Source organism: Zootoca vivipara, chromosome 1 (assembly GCF_963506605.1).
Source record: "Zootoca vivipara chromosome 1, rZooViv1.1, whole genome shotgun sequence".
Lineage (NCBI taxonomy): Eukaryota > Metazoa > Chordata > Lepidosauria > Squamata > Lacertidae > Zootoca > Zootoca vivipara.
The window spans coordinates 76,325,628-76,340,132 of record NC_083276.1 but is presented as its reverse complement, the minus strand read 5'-3'; the positions used below and the strand labels follow the sequence as shown (position 1 = coordinate 76,340,132).

The window sequence follows — 14,505 nt, the reverse complement described above, 5'->3', positions numbered from 1 at the left end:
TTCAATGCAAATAAGATCATTACAGTCAAACCTCGGTTTGCGACTGCCTCTGTTTGCGACCGAATCGGTTTCCGACCACCGTGGACCCGGAAGTGTTTACATCCGGGTTCCGCAGTGCTCAGATACGCAGAAGTGATATGCATAGCGTGTGTGTGTGCAGAAGCTTACATCGGGGAGTGACCAATTCGGGGAGCGACCGGCTCCATGGAACGGATTGCGGTCGCAAACCGAGGTACCACTGTATCCAGACAAAGACAAAGATTTACACATTCTGAAACTTGTAATCCTTTTGTCCCATGAATAATTTTGAAGATGAGTGAAAATACTTTTATTTTATTGGATCATAGTGCTAGTTCTAGGAAGGAACGTTAATAAAACATGCTAACATTCCTTTAGTCAGACCTAGTTCTCAAATAATGCTAAGCCAAACCATGGCTTAGTGCAAATGTGCAAGCTCCTAGAGAGATCATTGCCACTTTGCGTCTCCTCTGGTCCTACTGTGGCTGCACTGCTGGGAGCTAAGGTTTGGTTTGGCTTGGCATGTCATTTTCAAGCTCCTGGTTTGTCTTCTCCAGACTGCGAGACAAATATTGCCAACAGTGCATTATTTGCTATGAGCTTGGCTTCCAATGGCATGCTAAGCCAAACCACGGCTTAACTCATAGTAATACAGGAGGAAAACAAGGAACAAAACAACCTTATTCTATTCTCCTGGAGCCTGCACAGTTATAGATTAATATTAAAACACAGTTTAGCTTAATTGGAAGCTGGATTAGTGTATCTCACTCCTGACTAGTGTGGCTGTAGCTTCTCATCCTTTCTCTTCTGCTGTACTTCCTTTGTGCATTGCTATTCATTGGCTGCTTTCAGAAACTGATGTTCTCCTCTGAAACTGGTCTTATCATCATCATTTTAATAGCTGTTTCTTGAGAACCATAGTAGTTCTGGATTGAAGGGTCATGAGACCAAGAAACAGGATGAAGACATGGGTGTAGAAAGGACTGGCCAAATTTACTGCTCTTTCTTGCTACAGGGGTACCTCGGGTTACAGACACTTCAGGTTACAGACGCTTCAGGTTACAGACTCCGCTAACCCAGAAATAGTACCTCAGGTTAAGAACTTTGCTTCAGGATGAGAACAGAAATTGCGCAGTGGCAGCGGGAGGCCCCATTAGCTAAAGTGGTGCCTCAAGTTAAGAACAGTTTCAGGTTAAGAACGGACATCCAGAACGAATTAAGTTCTTAACCCGAGGTACCACTGTATTTTAAATGATCGAAAGAATGGAGCAATTCCCCTGTATTCAAGTTACAACATTAGAAGCTTTTTTAGTTTGAAGAAAAGGCGACTCAAGAGGCAACATGACAGATGTATAAAATTCAGGATGCTATGGAGAAAGATGGTAGAAAAAAGATTTTCTTTGTCTCACCTAACATTAGAACTCACAGACATCCAGCGAAGCTGAATGTTGAAAGATTCAGGACAGACAAAATTAAGTACCTCTCTTTGCACACCACATAGAGTGTTAAGAGAAATTCATGGAGGGCAGGGCTATTAACACTGATTGTTATGTTCTACTTCCAGTATCAGAGGCAGTATTCTTCTGAATACCAGTCGCTGGAAACTGCAGGAGGCGAGAGTACTCTCGCACTCAGGTCCTGCTTTCTGGCTTCCCACAGGCATCTGGTTGGGCAAATCCCAGCCCTACGTGGAGATGCTGCTGACTGATCCTAGGACTTTCTGCATGCAAATCATGCTCCTTCACTGTCGCCTCTAATCCCAAAACAGCAGTCGCAGAGACCGATTCCTCCCCAAGGGCGTCGTTGGTGCCTCTGGTGACATGGCGGTTGCACACTGCAGGAAGCGTCTCACTTCCGTTTAGCGCTACGACCATAAGGGCGCCGCTAACTATGCGGTTTCTGGTTGGCTACGCCTTGCGTCCAATGAAAAACCCGGTTGTTGGAGAGTACTGGGAAGAACCCCGCGCCGTAGGCTCCTCCCTCTCCTTTTTGCTATCGCCGTCGTAGAGAGCGCACGTCCAGAGGCCCGAAGTGAGTAGGCTTGGGGGCTTCTTTTACCCCGCGCCCCCCCTTTTTGTAATGGATGCGTCCAGAACGCGCTTAGATTACATCCCCATCGCTTGACGTTGCGCGGGTTTATAAGCCGGGCAGCCCGGGTAGGCGATACCATGTGGGCCAGGGTGGAGGGGGTGACATGGCGGCCATGTGCTTCCTGATCCAGGTTAGGGAAGGCCCGGCTGGGAAGGAGAGGAGCCTGTGATCGTGGTGGCCTGTGACGAAAGGCTGCGGAGGGCATATCATACCCTAGAAATGGCGAAGGGAGTGCTTTTGAAACCTCCCGGGCAAAAAGGGCGAGTAGAGGTGGTGGGGAGCAACCCCCCATTCCGATTTAAAATAAAAGTTTAAAGGTTTCAGCAAGTGGGGTAAGATGCCTTTTTGCCCTGGTAAGCGACCGTAGTGCATTAGGTTTTCCCATTTCCGGCTTCGTCTGGCGATGGAAAGTTGAAACTTAAAATCTAAGCGGCATGGCGGCTTTGTCCAACGTGAATGTGGGAGTTTCTTAAACGAAGTCATTTTATTCCCTAAAGGAAATATTTCGCTGGATAAAAACTTAGTGTGGTTTGGACCAAAGCGAAGATGTGATGGTAGCACGTGCCTCCCGTGAGGGGGCTTATTTTTAAAAGGCCCTGAAGTGAAATCGTTTATTTTTTATTGCCCCCCCCCAATTAAATATTTAATTTGCAGGTGAGAGAACATACTGTGTGTTGTAATGTAAGAAGAGGCTGCCTTAAACCAAGTCAGGCTGTTGGTTCATCTGCCACAATATTGTCCAGTTGTGAATAGTGGTGGCACTGCCGTGTATGGTGAAGAAGTCTTGCAGCATTCACTACTAGATCCTTTTTAAAATTAAAGTAGTAATGTCAGGAATTGAACCTGGTGTTTTCGTCAGGCGAAGCATGTGCTCTAAATAGGAGTTACTTACTGGTTGCCCCCAATATGGAATACGTAAGGGTAGTTTTTAAGCATAGATATACAGTATCAAAAATTATGAGGGCAGCTGTGTATACTCCCCTGGAACTTTTGGTGTTATCATCCATTTTAAAACTCACTGGAATATCGTGTTAAACACAGGAAAAATCTGTTCAAATAAGTATCAGCCATTTTTTTAAAAAAACAACAACTTATTTTTTCTTTCCCAGAATGCGCTACGTTGCAGCTTACCTTCTTGCTGTCCTTGGGGGCAATGAGTCCCCAAGCTCAAAAGACTTAAAGAAAATTCTTGACAGTGTAGGCATTGAGACGGACGATGAACGTGTGAATAAGGTGAGTGACAGATAGGTGTGCAGTGTGGCATTAATGCCATTAATTGAAAAGAGTACACTGGACCACAAGCCCCTTATCACCCAAAGAGAGACTATGCAGAATGGAGGCTTGAAGAATGTTGTTCTTGGTTGCTGTTTCACAAGTATTCTCTGGATATTTCCTGTGCAGCTGCTTTGGGGCTAACTTTCAGTGTCCAGAATTAATTGGAGTAACACTAATGTTATACCCTGTACTGCATATCCTGTACTAATGAGACTTCCATTGGTTTGATTTTCAGTAATACTTTCCTAAGTCCTTGCAGAGTAAAATTCTCCCTTTACTGGGTGTATATGTATTTTAGCATAAATTGTTCAGGGGGCTCTTTTGACCAGAGCTTTGGGTTGGATCTAGACTAACACTAATTAAAGAGATTCTTTAACTGAGGAGAAGGAGCTATAAGATAGTACAGTAAATGTGATACTGCTTGACATTGTCCCTATATGCTGCAGTTTCTTGAATTACCACTTTCTAAGGGAAACAAGGTGGCGCTTGGGACCCAGGTGGCGCTGTGGGTTAAACCACTGAGCCTAGGGCTTGCTGATCAGAAGGTCGGCGGTTCGAATCCCTGCGACGGGGTGAGCTCCCGTTGCTTGGTCCCAGCTCCTGCCAACCTAGCAGTTCGAAAGCACATCAAAAATGCAAGTAGATAAATAGGAACCGCTACAGCGGGAAGGTAAATGGCGTTTCCATGTGGTGCTCTGGTTCGCCAGAAGCGGCTTTGTCATGCTGGCCACATGACCTGGAAGCTATACGCCGGCTCCCTCGGCCAATAATGCGAGATGAGTGTGCAACCCCAGAGTCGGTCACGACTGGACCTAATGGTCAGGGGTCCCTTTACCTTTACCTTTAAGGGAAATAAAATCCACCGTTGGCTTTATATGAGTATCTGAGCAGAAAAGTGCAGTTGTCATAATGCAGGATTTTATTTAATTTGTATACTGAAGATAACAGGGTGGTTTATAGTATAAAAATAAAAAATGAGATCACAAAATACATAGAAAACAAACCAATAACCCCCTCTCCCACAAACATATTTCAGACACCATAGATTGTGTAAGCAGCCAAAGGCCTGGTTATAGAAGGCTTGTTCTGAGGTAGAATCTCTACAGTTCAATGTTGCATCTTTCTTTGGCTTCTGGACTTCATGCCAACAGGAAGGAAGAGCAGATTGCAAGCTGCCATAGCCCAATTCTGTATTAAGATTGGGAAAACTGGCAGTCATGTAGAATTTGTACAGCATAAAAAGAAATGCAAATTAAAGTTTTCTGTCTTAAATGTTACTACCGTATGTTAAACAACCTAAATGAGCTAAGCAGCAATGAAAAAACACATTTGCTTAATGAAAAGGTATCACTTTTTAGACAGAAGGTTAATTTTAAAGTCCCAACATTTTGACTTATCTTGGTAGTTTTTCAGCCATTATTAGTAGTTTCTACCAGCCTACCCTGGTCCTTCAATCACTCCATGATAGACTTTGAAGAAATAAAGATGCTTCTGCCTTCTCAAAAGCCCAGCAAGCATAATGGGAAACTGATGATTTCCCCTACCCCACCCACCCAAGGAAATATGGGGCTTGTATAAAAACAATTCAGTTTATTCGAGTTCTTGAATCAAATGAGATTCCAGATGAACATCATGTTGTGCTTGGTAAGAGGTTATTTTATTCCCACTTGGATAGCTAATCTGCTTCACTGTAGCTAACCAAAAGTGCCCTGGGGATCACTATATTCTTTGTGCAAAGCTGCAATAACGCATCTGAGAAGATGGAAATCTCTTTCTGAGTTCAGTGTGGCACAGTGCAGTTTCCCCCGGGGCACCTCTAGGCAAGACCAATTGTATTACTATTTTTTAAAGTGTTTTGAGTTGCTTCAGTTTTGCAGTATTTTGGCCAGTTGTTAGTTCTTTAGTTCCCTGCACTAAAGAAACTTTTTTAAGGTAACACTTTTAAACTTGCTTCCCACAGGTCATTAGTGAGCTGAATGGGAAAAACATTGAAGATGTCATCTCCCAAGGTGAGTTTAAAATGGGGATGGTGTTTGAAAGGGACCACGAGTCCTGCTTTGGCACTGAAGGTGTTGGGGCTGAGAGCTCACTAATTCAGAGGCTATTTAACTATTTTGCTTACAGTAGAGAGGGTTGTTGGGAGTGAAATTACCAGTGTGTAAAGGTGCAACATGGTTCAATCTTGAAATAGTCAAGTGGCCAAACTTTAATAATTACTAAGCATAGCAAATGGCAATCCAGAGTGTTATCAATAAATATGTGTGGCATTAATGGAATATGCTGGGAAATGTAATAGGTCCATCCTAATTCCTACAGGCTCATGCTTGTGCCTGCTGGGTTTCGCTGGTGGACCACATTAATTTGGGGAAACCCTCATAAAACAGGCACTTGCTTGTTGCCTGTTTGTATAGAGGATGTTCTCAACAAATACCTGTTTAAAAAGCAGCATTGCTTTCTGGTAAAAAATATCTTGCTGGTTGAATGGGTCTCTAAAAAGAATAACAATTTGTGTCTTGCCAGTTTGCTCTATTAAAGTCTTCTGCTGCCATCTCCCTGTCCACCATGCCTCCTTCTGTGATAAAATATTGAAGCTATTTGTCCTAGTCCCAACTTCATACCCCTCTTCCATCTCTCTCAAGCTATCTTGCTTGGTGAGATGACCACCCTACCAGCCTCTCCCTGCATTTCCTGAATCCTGTCTGCCCCTCACATCTTAGCACCAATGCCCCAGCAACAACAGTACCCCACCCTGATGGTCCCTGGGCATCCTGAGGAGCATGTCAGTGTCTTGCCTCCTGAATCTTCTTGTGCTCTTTGTAGCATTCACCTTGTAGACTAGCAGTGAAGCTTTGGATCATTCCCTACCCCCCCCCCCAATTGTTAAGTCATGTCAATCAAAATTGTAAAATGCTCTGGTTTGGTCATCTCCCAACCTGATTATAGCAAGCTTCTATGTCGTTTTCCCTTGTCATTCTGCCATCCCCTCCACTCCATGTAGAACTCTATACCAAAAGCATTCTGTCTGCTTGACCTTGATACCCACTGAACTCCTCTTAAATGCCAGCGCAGTGGCATTACCTCTCTTCCTGTGAAGCCCTTCTGAACCCTCCATCCTTGTGTGGTCACCCCCCTCCTTTTTGTTTCCACTGGCAAAAAAAGGAGGGACTTGCCTTTTAGGCTCTTACGGTAGGTGCCATGTAAATTGTTGGTGCTGAATACATAGTCATAGCAACTACAATGATATGGCTGCTCCTGTTACTATAACAGCTATATCCTTGATTATCTGATGTTGGTGTGTCTAGACGCCTGCAGGAAGACTGGTACAGCAAAGTACAGGACTTGTTAATGCTTTTATGAGGCCCTTTGTATTTCTTCTAAATAAATGGTTTTTTTGTACACTTAAATTACTTCTTGGCTCTGCTGTTATGCATACTCTTCTGAGAATATGCTGAATGGTTATAAAACGTGTTTACTGTTCTGGCTCCAGGAATCCCATGTAATTGTTTAGATTTATATTCCTAGAAACAAAGAACAGGCATTTTCCCCACTGACGTGCTTGTTCTCACAAGGGAAATAGTATATTGCCAACTTCCCTGGAACTGTTGGCATTAATTGGTAGCTAGTCTTTAAATCTCTCGGGTCAATCCATCATGTAACTTCTGTAGTTGCACAGTGTACTCCTTACCACAGTTCTAAGCTTGGCCTCATGCTGCTAATGGGAACAAAACATTCCCACTGGTTACATGGGAGAAGGGCACTGAAGGACCAGTTGGCCTGGTTTATATGCAGAAACTAGGCTGATAGAATATTAAGACTTCCTTTTCTGGCACCTGGTGTGAGTTTGGTGATCAACTGAAGTTGATCACTGGTATTGTGTCAATAGCCTGTAGTGTCTGATGTATTGGGGGCCAACACCCTGAGGTGCTTGTGACAAAACTGATCTTCTAAAGTGCTAGGCAAAAGTTCATCCTTATGTTCCTCCCTTTATCAGAAATGGACTGGGGCAGGAAGGGGGGGAAGGTTGGGCAGTAGGGAACAGTGCAGAATTGGGGGTTTGTCCTCAGGTTTCTCTCTCATTGGCTTCATATACAGTTTTTCATTTTCCTTGTTAATGTCCCTCCAGGTAACAGCAAGCTTGCCAGCATGCCAGTTGGTGGGGCTGTAGCAGTTTCTGCTGGAGGTTCTGCTGCTCCTGCTGCAGGTGCTGCACCAGCAGCTGGTAAGTATAATGGATCATGAAAAGGAAGGTTGGGCAGGCAGGCATGCATCAAGCGGGAGAAGACTTCTAGAGGGGGAATCCAAAAACTTGATAATTTCACATTGAGTAGCCACAGTCCATGAGATTAACTGAACAACTTGTATGATATGAGTTGCTACTTTATGACTTGGTTGCATTTGGAAACCTTGCCCAGTTCGACATGAAAAAAGTGTCTTGGCAATTGCTCTTCCAGTTGTAAGGAAAACATTATTGCAAGGTAATGTTCTAGCTCAGACCTCAGACACATTCTCTTCAGCTATGATACTCTGATTTGGTATGGATGCTGAGACCCAGCCAATCTTCTCTGCTTTCTTTTTACATTCCTTTTTGCTTATTTGCAGTAGATAGTATTGGCATATTGTAACATGGGGCTACAAAGTGCAGTGAGACATCATATGGCCTAAATGAGTGCTGAACCTAATACAACTTGTTGATGAGCAGTGTCTGCCTTCAGCTATTTGCATCATGACTTTGTTTGGATTTTCTTCTAACTCCTGATTGGTTGACTCTCACACCTCATCTTTAAGGCAGCTGCAGTTGTAGCGGTGATGGGGACATGATTCTCTGGTTGTTTCCTGAACTACAGCTTGCATCACCCCTAGCCACTAACCATGCTGGAGGGAGTTGAACAATGTCTGAGGGCCATAGATTCCCCACCACTACTAGTATATAGAATGAGCCTATAAAAATGCTGTTTTGAGAGTTGTCGTCTAAACTGTCTATATCTACTTGTCTTTTCAGCTGAGGAGAAGAAAGAAGAAAAGAAAGAAGAGTCTGAAGAATCTGATGATGATATGGGATTTGGGCTGTTCGATTAAACTTTTGTTGAGGGCTAATCTATAATAAAACTTGGTTAAAATAGTTTTGTTGTGACGTACTTCATAAGCTTCCTTGCTTTCTGCATGTACAGTGTTCTGAATCATTTGGTAATGCTTTATAAGTGGCATCTTGTGATAAAGTTACAACTCTTGTTACTGTTTTTTTGAATTGCGGAGTGTGGTTCAAAGCAGTTTGGTATTAACATCATAAAGTGAGCAGTTGGATGCTATTTAACTGTGCTAAGAGATTAAAAATAGGTTTTTCCGAAACAAAAAAGTTTTTGCAGTACCTAAAATATTTGGAAGAGAAATAGGCTGATAAGGATGTAGGCAGAGCCTTTTATAAAAACCAGGAGCCAGCTTGTTCATGCTACACGATGCCTTAATCTGATATATGTCAGGTGTAGAGGCAGACAAGCTGATTTTGGTTTACTTTATAGAAATTTAGTAAAAAGTGTTTCAAAATATGCATCAGAATAAGCCACATTTTGAATTCAAAAGGCTTCTAAAGGGTTAAATGTTCTACAAAACTAATACTGAATTATGGTCAAATCAAGGAGCAGTATACAACCATGCAAAACCACCTCCTGGTTACCGAGACTTCACTATGTCTTACCCGTTCTGAGAAGTTTTTTGTTTTGCTTTTATTGCCATAAACTTTGCTCTTCTGTGTATGAAATACAGAGCCCCGTGTGCCATGAAATATATTTAAAATACAGGGCAGTTGAAATATATATATTTAAAATACATTTAAATTAGGGTTGCCATATTTCAAAAAGCAAAAATCTGGACACAACAGTTGAATTCTTATTTTTTTGCAAGAACTCAAAAAGGTGGGGGGGGGGTTGCTATTTATTTTAGGAAAATCAGCAAAAAAACCAACCCTTCCAATATAGGCTGCCATATGCCCAGGTTTTCCCATACATTTTAACCGCTGGGAAAAAAATCCGCTTAGACACCATTTTCAACAGACTAATCCCAGCTATGTCCAGGGATTTCTGGATACTGTATATGACAGACCTATTTAAATATATTTAGAATACAGGGCAGCTGAAATCCTCCAGCAGGTTTTCCACCCCTGCTTTAAAGAGTGATGGCCATGGCAGAAAAAGCAGTCCATGTAACACATGCATTGCATACACAATATTATACTGGCCCTTGCCTCCCAAATATGAAGTAGAAAAAAATGGATATAGTAAAGTGTGATGGCCGAACCAAAGTGGCATAACCTTAAATGGATGAAAAATTCTAATTTGAACCCAGATTGGTGCCGTTTGATATCTTGTCTGTTTTGTGACCTTCATGAAGCAAAATAATTGCACTATAGTTCCTCAAGTGACAGGGAATGTAAAGTGAGCTAAATGTTTCCTGCAAGCTGCTCCAGGTAATTAAAATGCAGCAATTTTGTTAGATGTAACTTCCTAGAGCCAAATTCACTAGTAGTGCATGGACTGCATATTTTCCCACAGTCTTTCTTTAATAGGCATGGATGCACTTAACAGTGTTGCAATTTGGGTTTGTTTGCTGCAAATTAGAGTACCAGTAGATGGGTGAAGCAATGGTCTGATTTAGGAAAACTACTAACAAGGTTTTAACACCATGAAGACAAACTAGGGAAAATGGCTGGGGAGTGTTTGTGTGTCTCCTTGCTTCATCTTTAGCTTCTGGCAAGTTAAAGGCATGACTCCAATACGCCTATGAAGAATATCTACAACTAGTTACAGGCTCAAGCCTGGCTCCAAAGTTTAAGGCGCATTATGCTGGCTATGCGCTGCTTGCAGAGCCAATTGTAAACCTGCATTGATTGTATACAGTTAAGATCACAGAATCGGAGTTGGAAGCAACCCTGAGGATCATCTAGTCCAGGCATCCCCAAACTTCGGCCCTCCAGATGTTTTGGACTACAATTCCCATCTTCCCCGACCACTGGTCCTGTTAGCTAAGGATCATGGGAGTTGTAGGCCAAAACATCTGGAGGGCCGCAGTTTGGGGATGCCTGATCTAGTCCAACCCCCTGCAATGCAGGAATGTGCACCTGTCCCTTATGGGAATTAACCTGCAACCTTGGTGGTGTCAGCACCATGCTTGTGTGCAGTACCTTGGAATACGGATGTAGTTGACTTGGTCCACTCACCTAAGACGGTATTTTTTAATATATTTTTTCTTGAAGATTGTTAGGAAACGTTTGAAAGTAGCATCCAGTAACACAACATACATAACTTCGCTTCTTCCAGAATATATCTTTATTGTTTTAAATACATTTATAAAACAAAAGGAAGAAAAACAAACTACAAATAAACAGGTATACAAACAAATAATAAAAGAAACAAATAACAATATCAAAATCAGCAAAATTAATATAACATACAGTATATCATTTAACTTTATTCTTTACAAGTTTTAAAATTATTTGCATCGTTGGGTGTATAAATTATAACTTGCTTCTTTAATGCATAGGTAGTACACCATGTTACAAGAGATTATATAAAATGCAGCAATTACGTAAACAACTAGAGTGCATATGCTTGTAAAAGTGCAATGCATTGCATAAAAGGAAACTGCTGCAGTAGAGTGTACAACACGAGTTCTAAATATTGGCACAGAAACAAAAACAGGTATAAGTGCCTTGGGCAAAGTGCAAAGGCAACCCTATAATGGACTATGGACTTCTTAGCTAGTATTGAGTAAAAGCTGGCTGGTTCCTAATTCCAGTGAAGTTGGGATATTTTTGCATCGTGTTTTTAAAAGGATGGGAAAATTCTGTGACCAAACTAATGTTTTCATATGCAGGCAGCAAGCAAGCCATAGTTTACATTCCTTTCAATGGGTTTGAGACAGCAACAGGCTCTTGCTGAATAGTACAGTAGAGGTCTATTATGAGCTCTGTAAGGGACCCAGGTGGCGATGTGGGTTAAACCACAGAGTCTAGGGCTTGCTGATAAGAAGGTCGGCGGTTCGAATCCCTGCAACGGGGTGAGCTCCCGTTGCTCGGTCCCAGCTCCTGCCCACCTAGCAGTTCGAAAGCACATCAAAGTGCAAGTAGATAAATAGGGACCGCTCTGGCGGGAAGGTAAACGGCGTTTCCGTGTGCTGCTCTGGTTTGCCAGAAGCAGCTTTGTCATGCTGGCCACATGACCCGGAAGCTGTCTGCGGACAAACGCTGGCTCCCTCGGCCTATAGAGCGAGATGAGCGGCGCAACCCCAGAGTCGGACACGACTGGACCTGATGGTCAGGGGCACCTTTACCTTTACCTATTATGAGCTCTACTCACAGTGCCTGATATTCAGCCTATAAACAGGCATGTGACTTAAGGAATAATAAACTGTAAATGAAAATACATTTTAGAGAACACTGGTGTGGCTTCTGACTGAAAGAGCTGACTTTGGGAGAAATGCACATGTACCATTATTGTTTGTCCACCTCTCCCACTTGTTTCTGTAGAATATTATCACAAAGAATTTCTATTCACATTCCCTGCCCCTCCTTCTAGAGTTCAATGTCATTTCTCATATACTGTATGCTTACAAAGGTAGACCACTGCAACCGCACAACACAACCCACCTGCCATATATAGTTACCTTCATGAGTCCAAACCTTTTGTTGAAAGTATTTCAGCTGGCCTAGGTACTAGTTTCATAAATTTTCTGCTTCCACTTTCTAACTTATAGTTTGACTGAAAACAAAAGGGTGGTGAAAGTAACTGGAAAGATACTAAAACTCTATGAAGTGATCTTGGGTAGTAGGCATCTATAGGACCTTCAGGATTTTTGACAAATAATTGGTACCTTTCATAATCATAATTACTGTAGTACATAGCTGCCAAGTTTTCCCTTTTCTCGCGAGGAAGCCTATTCAGCATAAGGGAAAATCCCTTAAAAAAAGGGATAACTTGGCAGCTATGCTGTAGTATGTGGCCTCCAGTATACTAGACTACAACTCCCATCATCTGTAATGGTTTCATCTACTAAATTTCAACTTGGAATGCAACTTAAAAGGCATGTCTGCACTGCTTCCCTAACACTCATTGGCAGGACAAACAGGATTGCTGAGGAATTATTTTAATGATTTCCTCCATTCCATTTCATGCTAGCATAAAAGGAAAGGTAACAACATGTAATTAATAGATCATGTACTGATGTTGCTTAATAGCAAATGTCTCTTTAAAAGATCCCAATTAGTATAGATTATCTTAACTAGATTGCCCAGTTAAATTATCCTTTTATAACTTACCAAATCAATTGCAGTGTTCATGCTGATAATTAACAGTACTAATCTGGTGTGTAAGATCACAATGGCTTTCAGTATTCTCATTTTGGCTGTAGACTTGCCAAAGATGAAGCCTGAGGTTTCCTTCTCATTTTAGTTGATGTAGATTAAGTTGGCATTGATTTTATTTTCATTTTAATATCATTGGCCAAACTGATGTGCCATGATTGGATCCACTGTACGGAGGAAGATGCAAAATGGGAAAACATTCTTCCCACCCCTTGCTGCTAAGTGATGCAAATTTTCCAGACCAGTGTCACAAAAACAGAGCAGCCTGGAGAACATGGAAACTGGCTGTTCTCACTTTACATTAGTCCCTGAGGCCCCAATTTTAAAAAGTAATGGTTAACATTTGAAGGCCTACTTTTGAAACACAGGCAGCATGACAAGCAAACAATAAAGAAAAACAATGGGCTCTCTCTACTATTTGGACAGAACCACTAACCCAGACCTTTTCTGTCTAGTCTCTCTATACCAACAGATACACTGGGCTGGTTCACATATAATACTAAGCCAAGCATGAATAAGTGTGGGGGTCACAGTCACCCTTCATTCTAGCAATGCTGCAAATGGATATGACTACAAGCCTCATTACACTTGACCACTGGTTATGCTGGCTGATGAGTTGTAATCCAAGAACATTTGGACGGTTTAAAGACCATCAGATTTGTTGTGGTATACGTTTTTTATGAAACCAAGCCTGCTTTGCCACTTCATGCATCTGATTAAGTGGACTCTAACCCACCAAAGGATATGCTAAAATAAATCTGTTCACTTGTTGTTTAGTTGTTTAGTCGTGTCCGACTCTTTGTGACCCCATGGACCATAGCACGCCAGGCTATGGTGTTCTGTTCACTACCAAGGTGCTAATTACAAGGCATTTTTTGCGAGCTTTTTTATTTTTTTCTGCAACAGACAAGCAGAGCAATCTTGTACATGTTTACTAGTCTTAGGCCCACTGTATTTTATGACACTTCCTACCTAGTAAGTCTCACAAGCTGGAGGGAGGTAGTGGTGCAGTCGGACTTACTGGTTTAATAGCTCTCCCATTTTAGACGGTAACGTTCATTATTACTTCACCTCTTCGCAAATGCTACAGCATTTGGGGGACCATCCTACTTATTCTGCTGAGGTGGGCCCCCTAACCCTGAGAGCACCACCGGAAGATGGTCTAACTTTATTTCTCCCCAAAACCCCTTAACACCCCAATCTCAGATAAGTTTATTTGGGACTGAGCTCCGTGGGGCTCTTAAGAAAAGAAACGCAAGGGGGGGCTGAACCTCGCCCTTCAAATCCCCGATCCGCAACCTGGCAAGCACCGCAGCCTTCCCTCTGCGCACCACATACGTACCGTTTAATCTCCAGTGTGTACACGCGCCCGCGCGTCACCATAACACGCCTGAGGCAACCGCAATGCGCGAGACCTTCAAACTTGGTTTCCTGGGAAGGGCAGGATCTCTCCCAAAACAAGCTTATCTGGGTCGAAAGCTACAGCAGCGGCGCTTGCGAGGAGGGCGCCCCCCCCCCCCAGATGCACGCTCCGGGCGCCCCCGCGATTGGATGCAGCCTCGGAACGCCCCCGAGCTTTCTGGGAAATACTCCCCAGCGGCGGGTTGCTGGAGCCGGTTGGCGAAGCCCACCCCCCGGTCCCAGGTTTGTGCCCGCGCCGCCCTATCCGTCCCCCGAAGCTTTCGGCGCCCTCCGACTCCGCCTTCCGAGGGGGCGTGGAGAGTGTCGCTCGCTGGCGTCGTGGGATTGTGACCAAGCGGGGCTCCTCC

General features: G+C 43.0%; 1 protein-coding gene and 1 long non-coding RNA gene across 2 annotated transcripts; one reads left to right on the top strand and one right to left on the bottom strand.

Annotated features, from left to right (window-relative positions):
• The first annotated feature begins 1,941 nt into the window (after positions 1-1,941).
• RPLP2 (ribosomal protein lateral stalk subunit P2) lies at positions 1,942-8,503 on the top strand. The gene is made up of 5 exons (XM_035122027.2): positions 1,942-2,049; positions 3,219-3,342; positions 5,345-5,393; positions 7,508-7,603; positions 8,384-8,503. Exons 2-5 carry the CDS (start codon positions 3,220-3,222, stop codon positions 8,458-8,460), a joined length of 345 nt encoding a protein of 114 aa, XP_034977918.1. The 5' UTR covers positions 1,942-2,049; position 3,219; the 3' UTR covers positions 8,461-8,503.
• Positions 8,504-9,305: 802 nt separating this feature from the next.
• On the bottom strand, positions 9,306-14,419 carry LOC132592360 (uncharacterized). The gene is made up of 2 exons (XR_009557835.1): positions 12,692-14,419; positions 9,306-12,134 (listed from the first exon to the last, which is right to left on the bottom strand). It is a non-coding gene; the product is annotated as an uncharacterized LOC132592360 (long non-coding RNA).
• Positions 14,420-14,505: the final 86 nt, after the last annotated feature.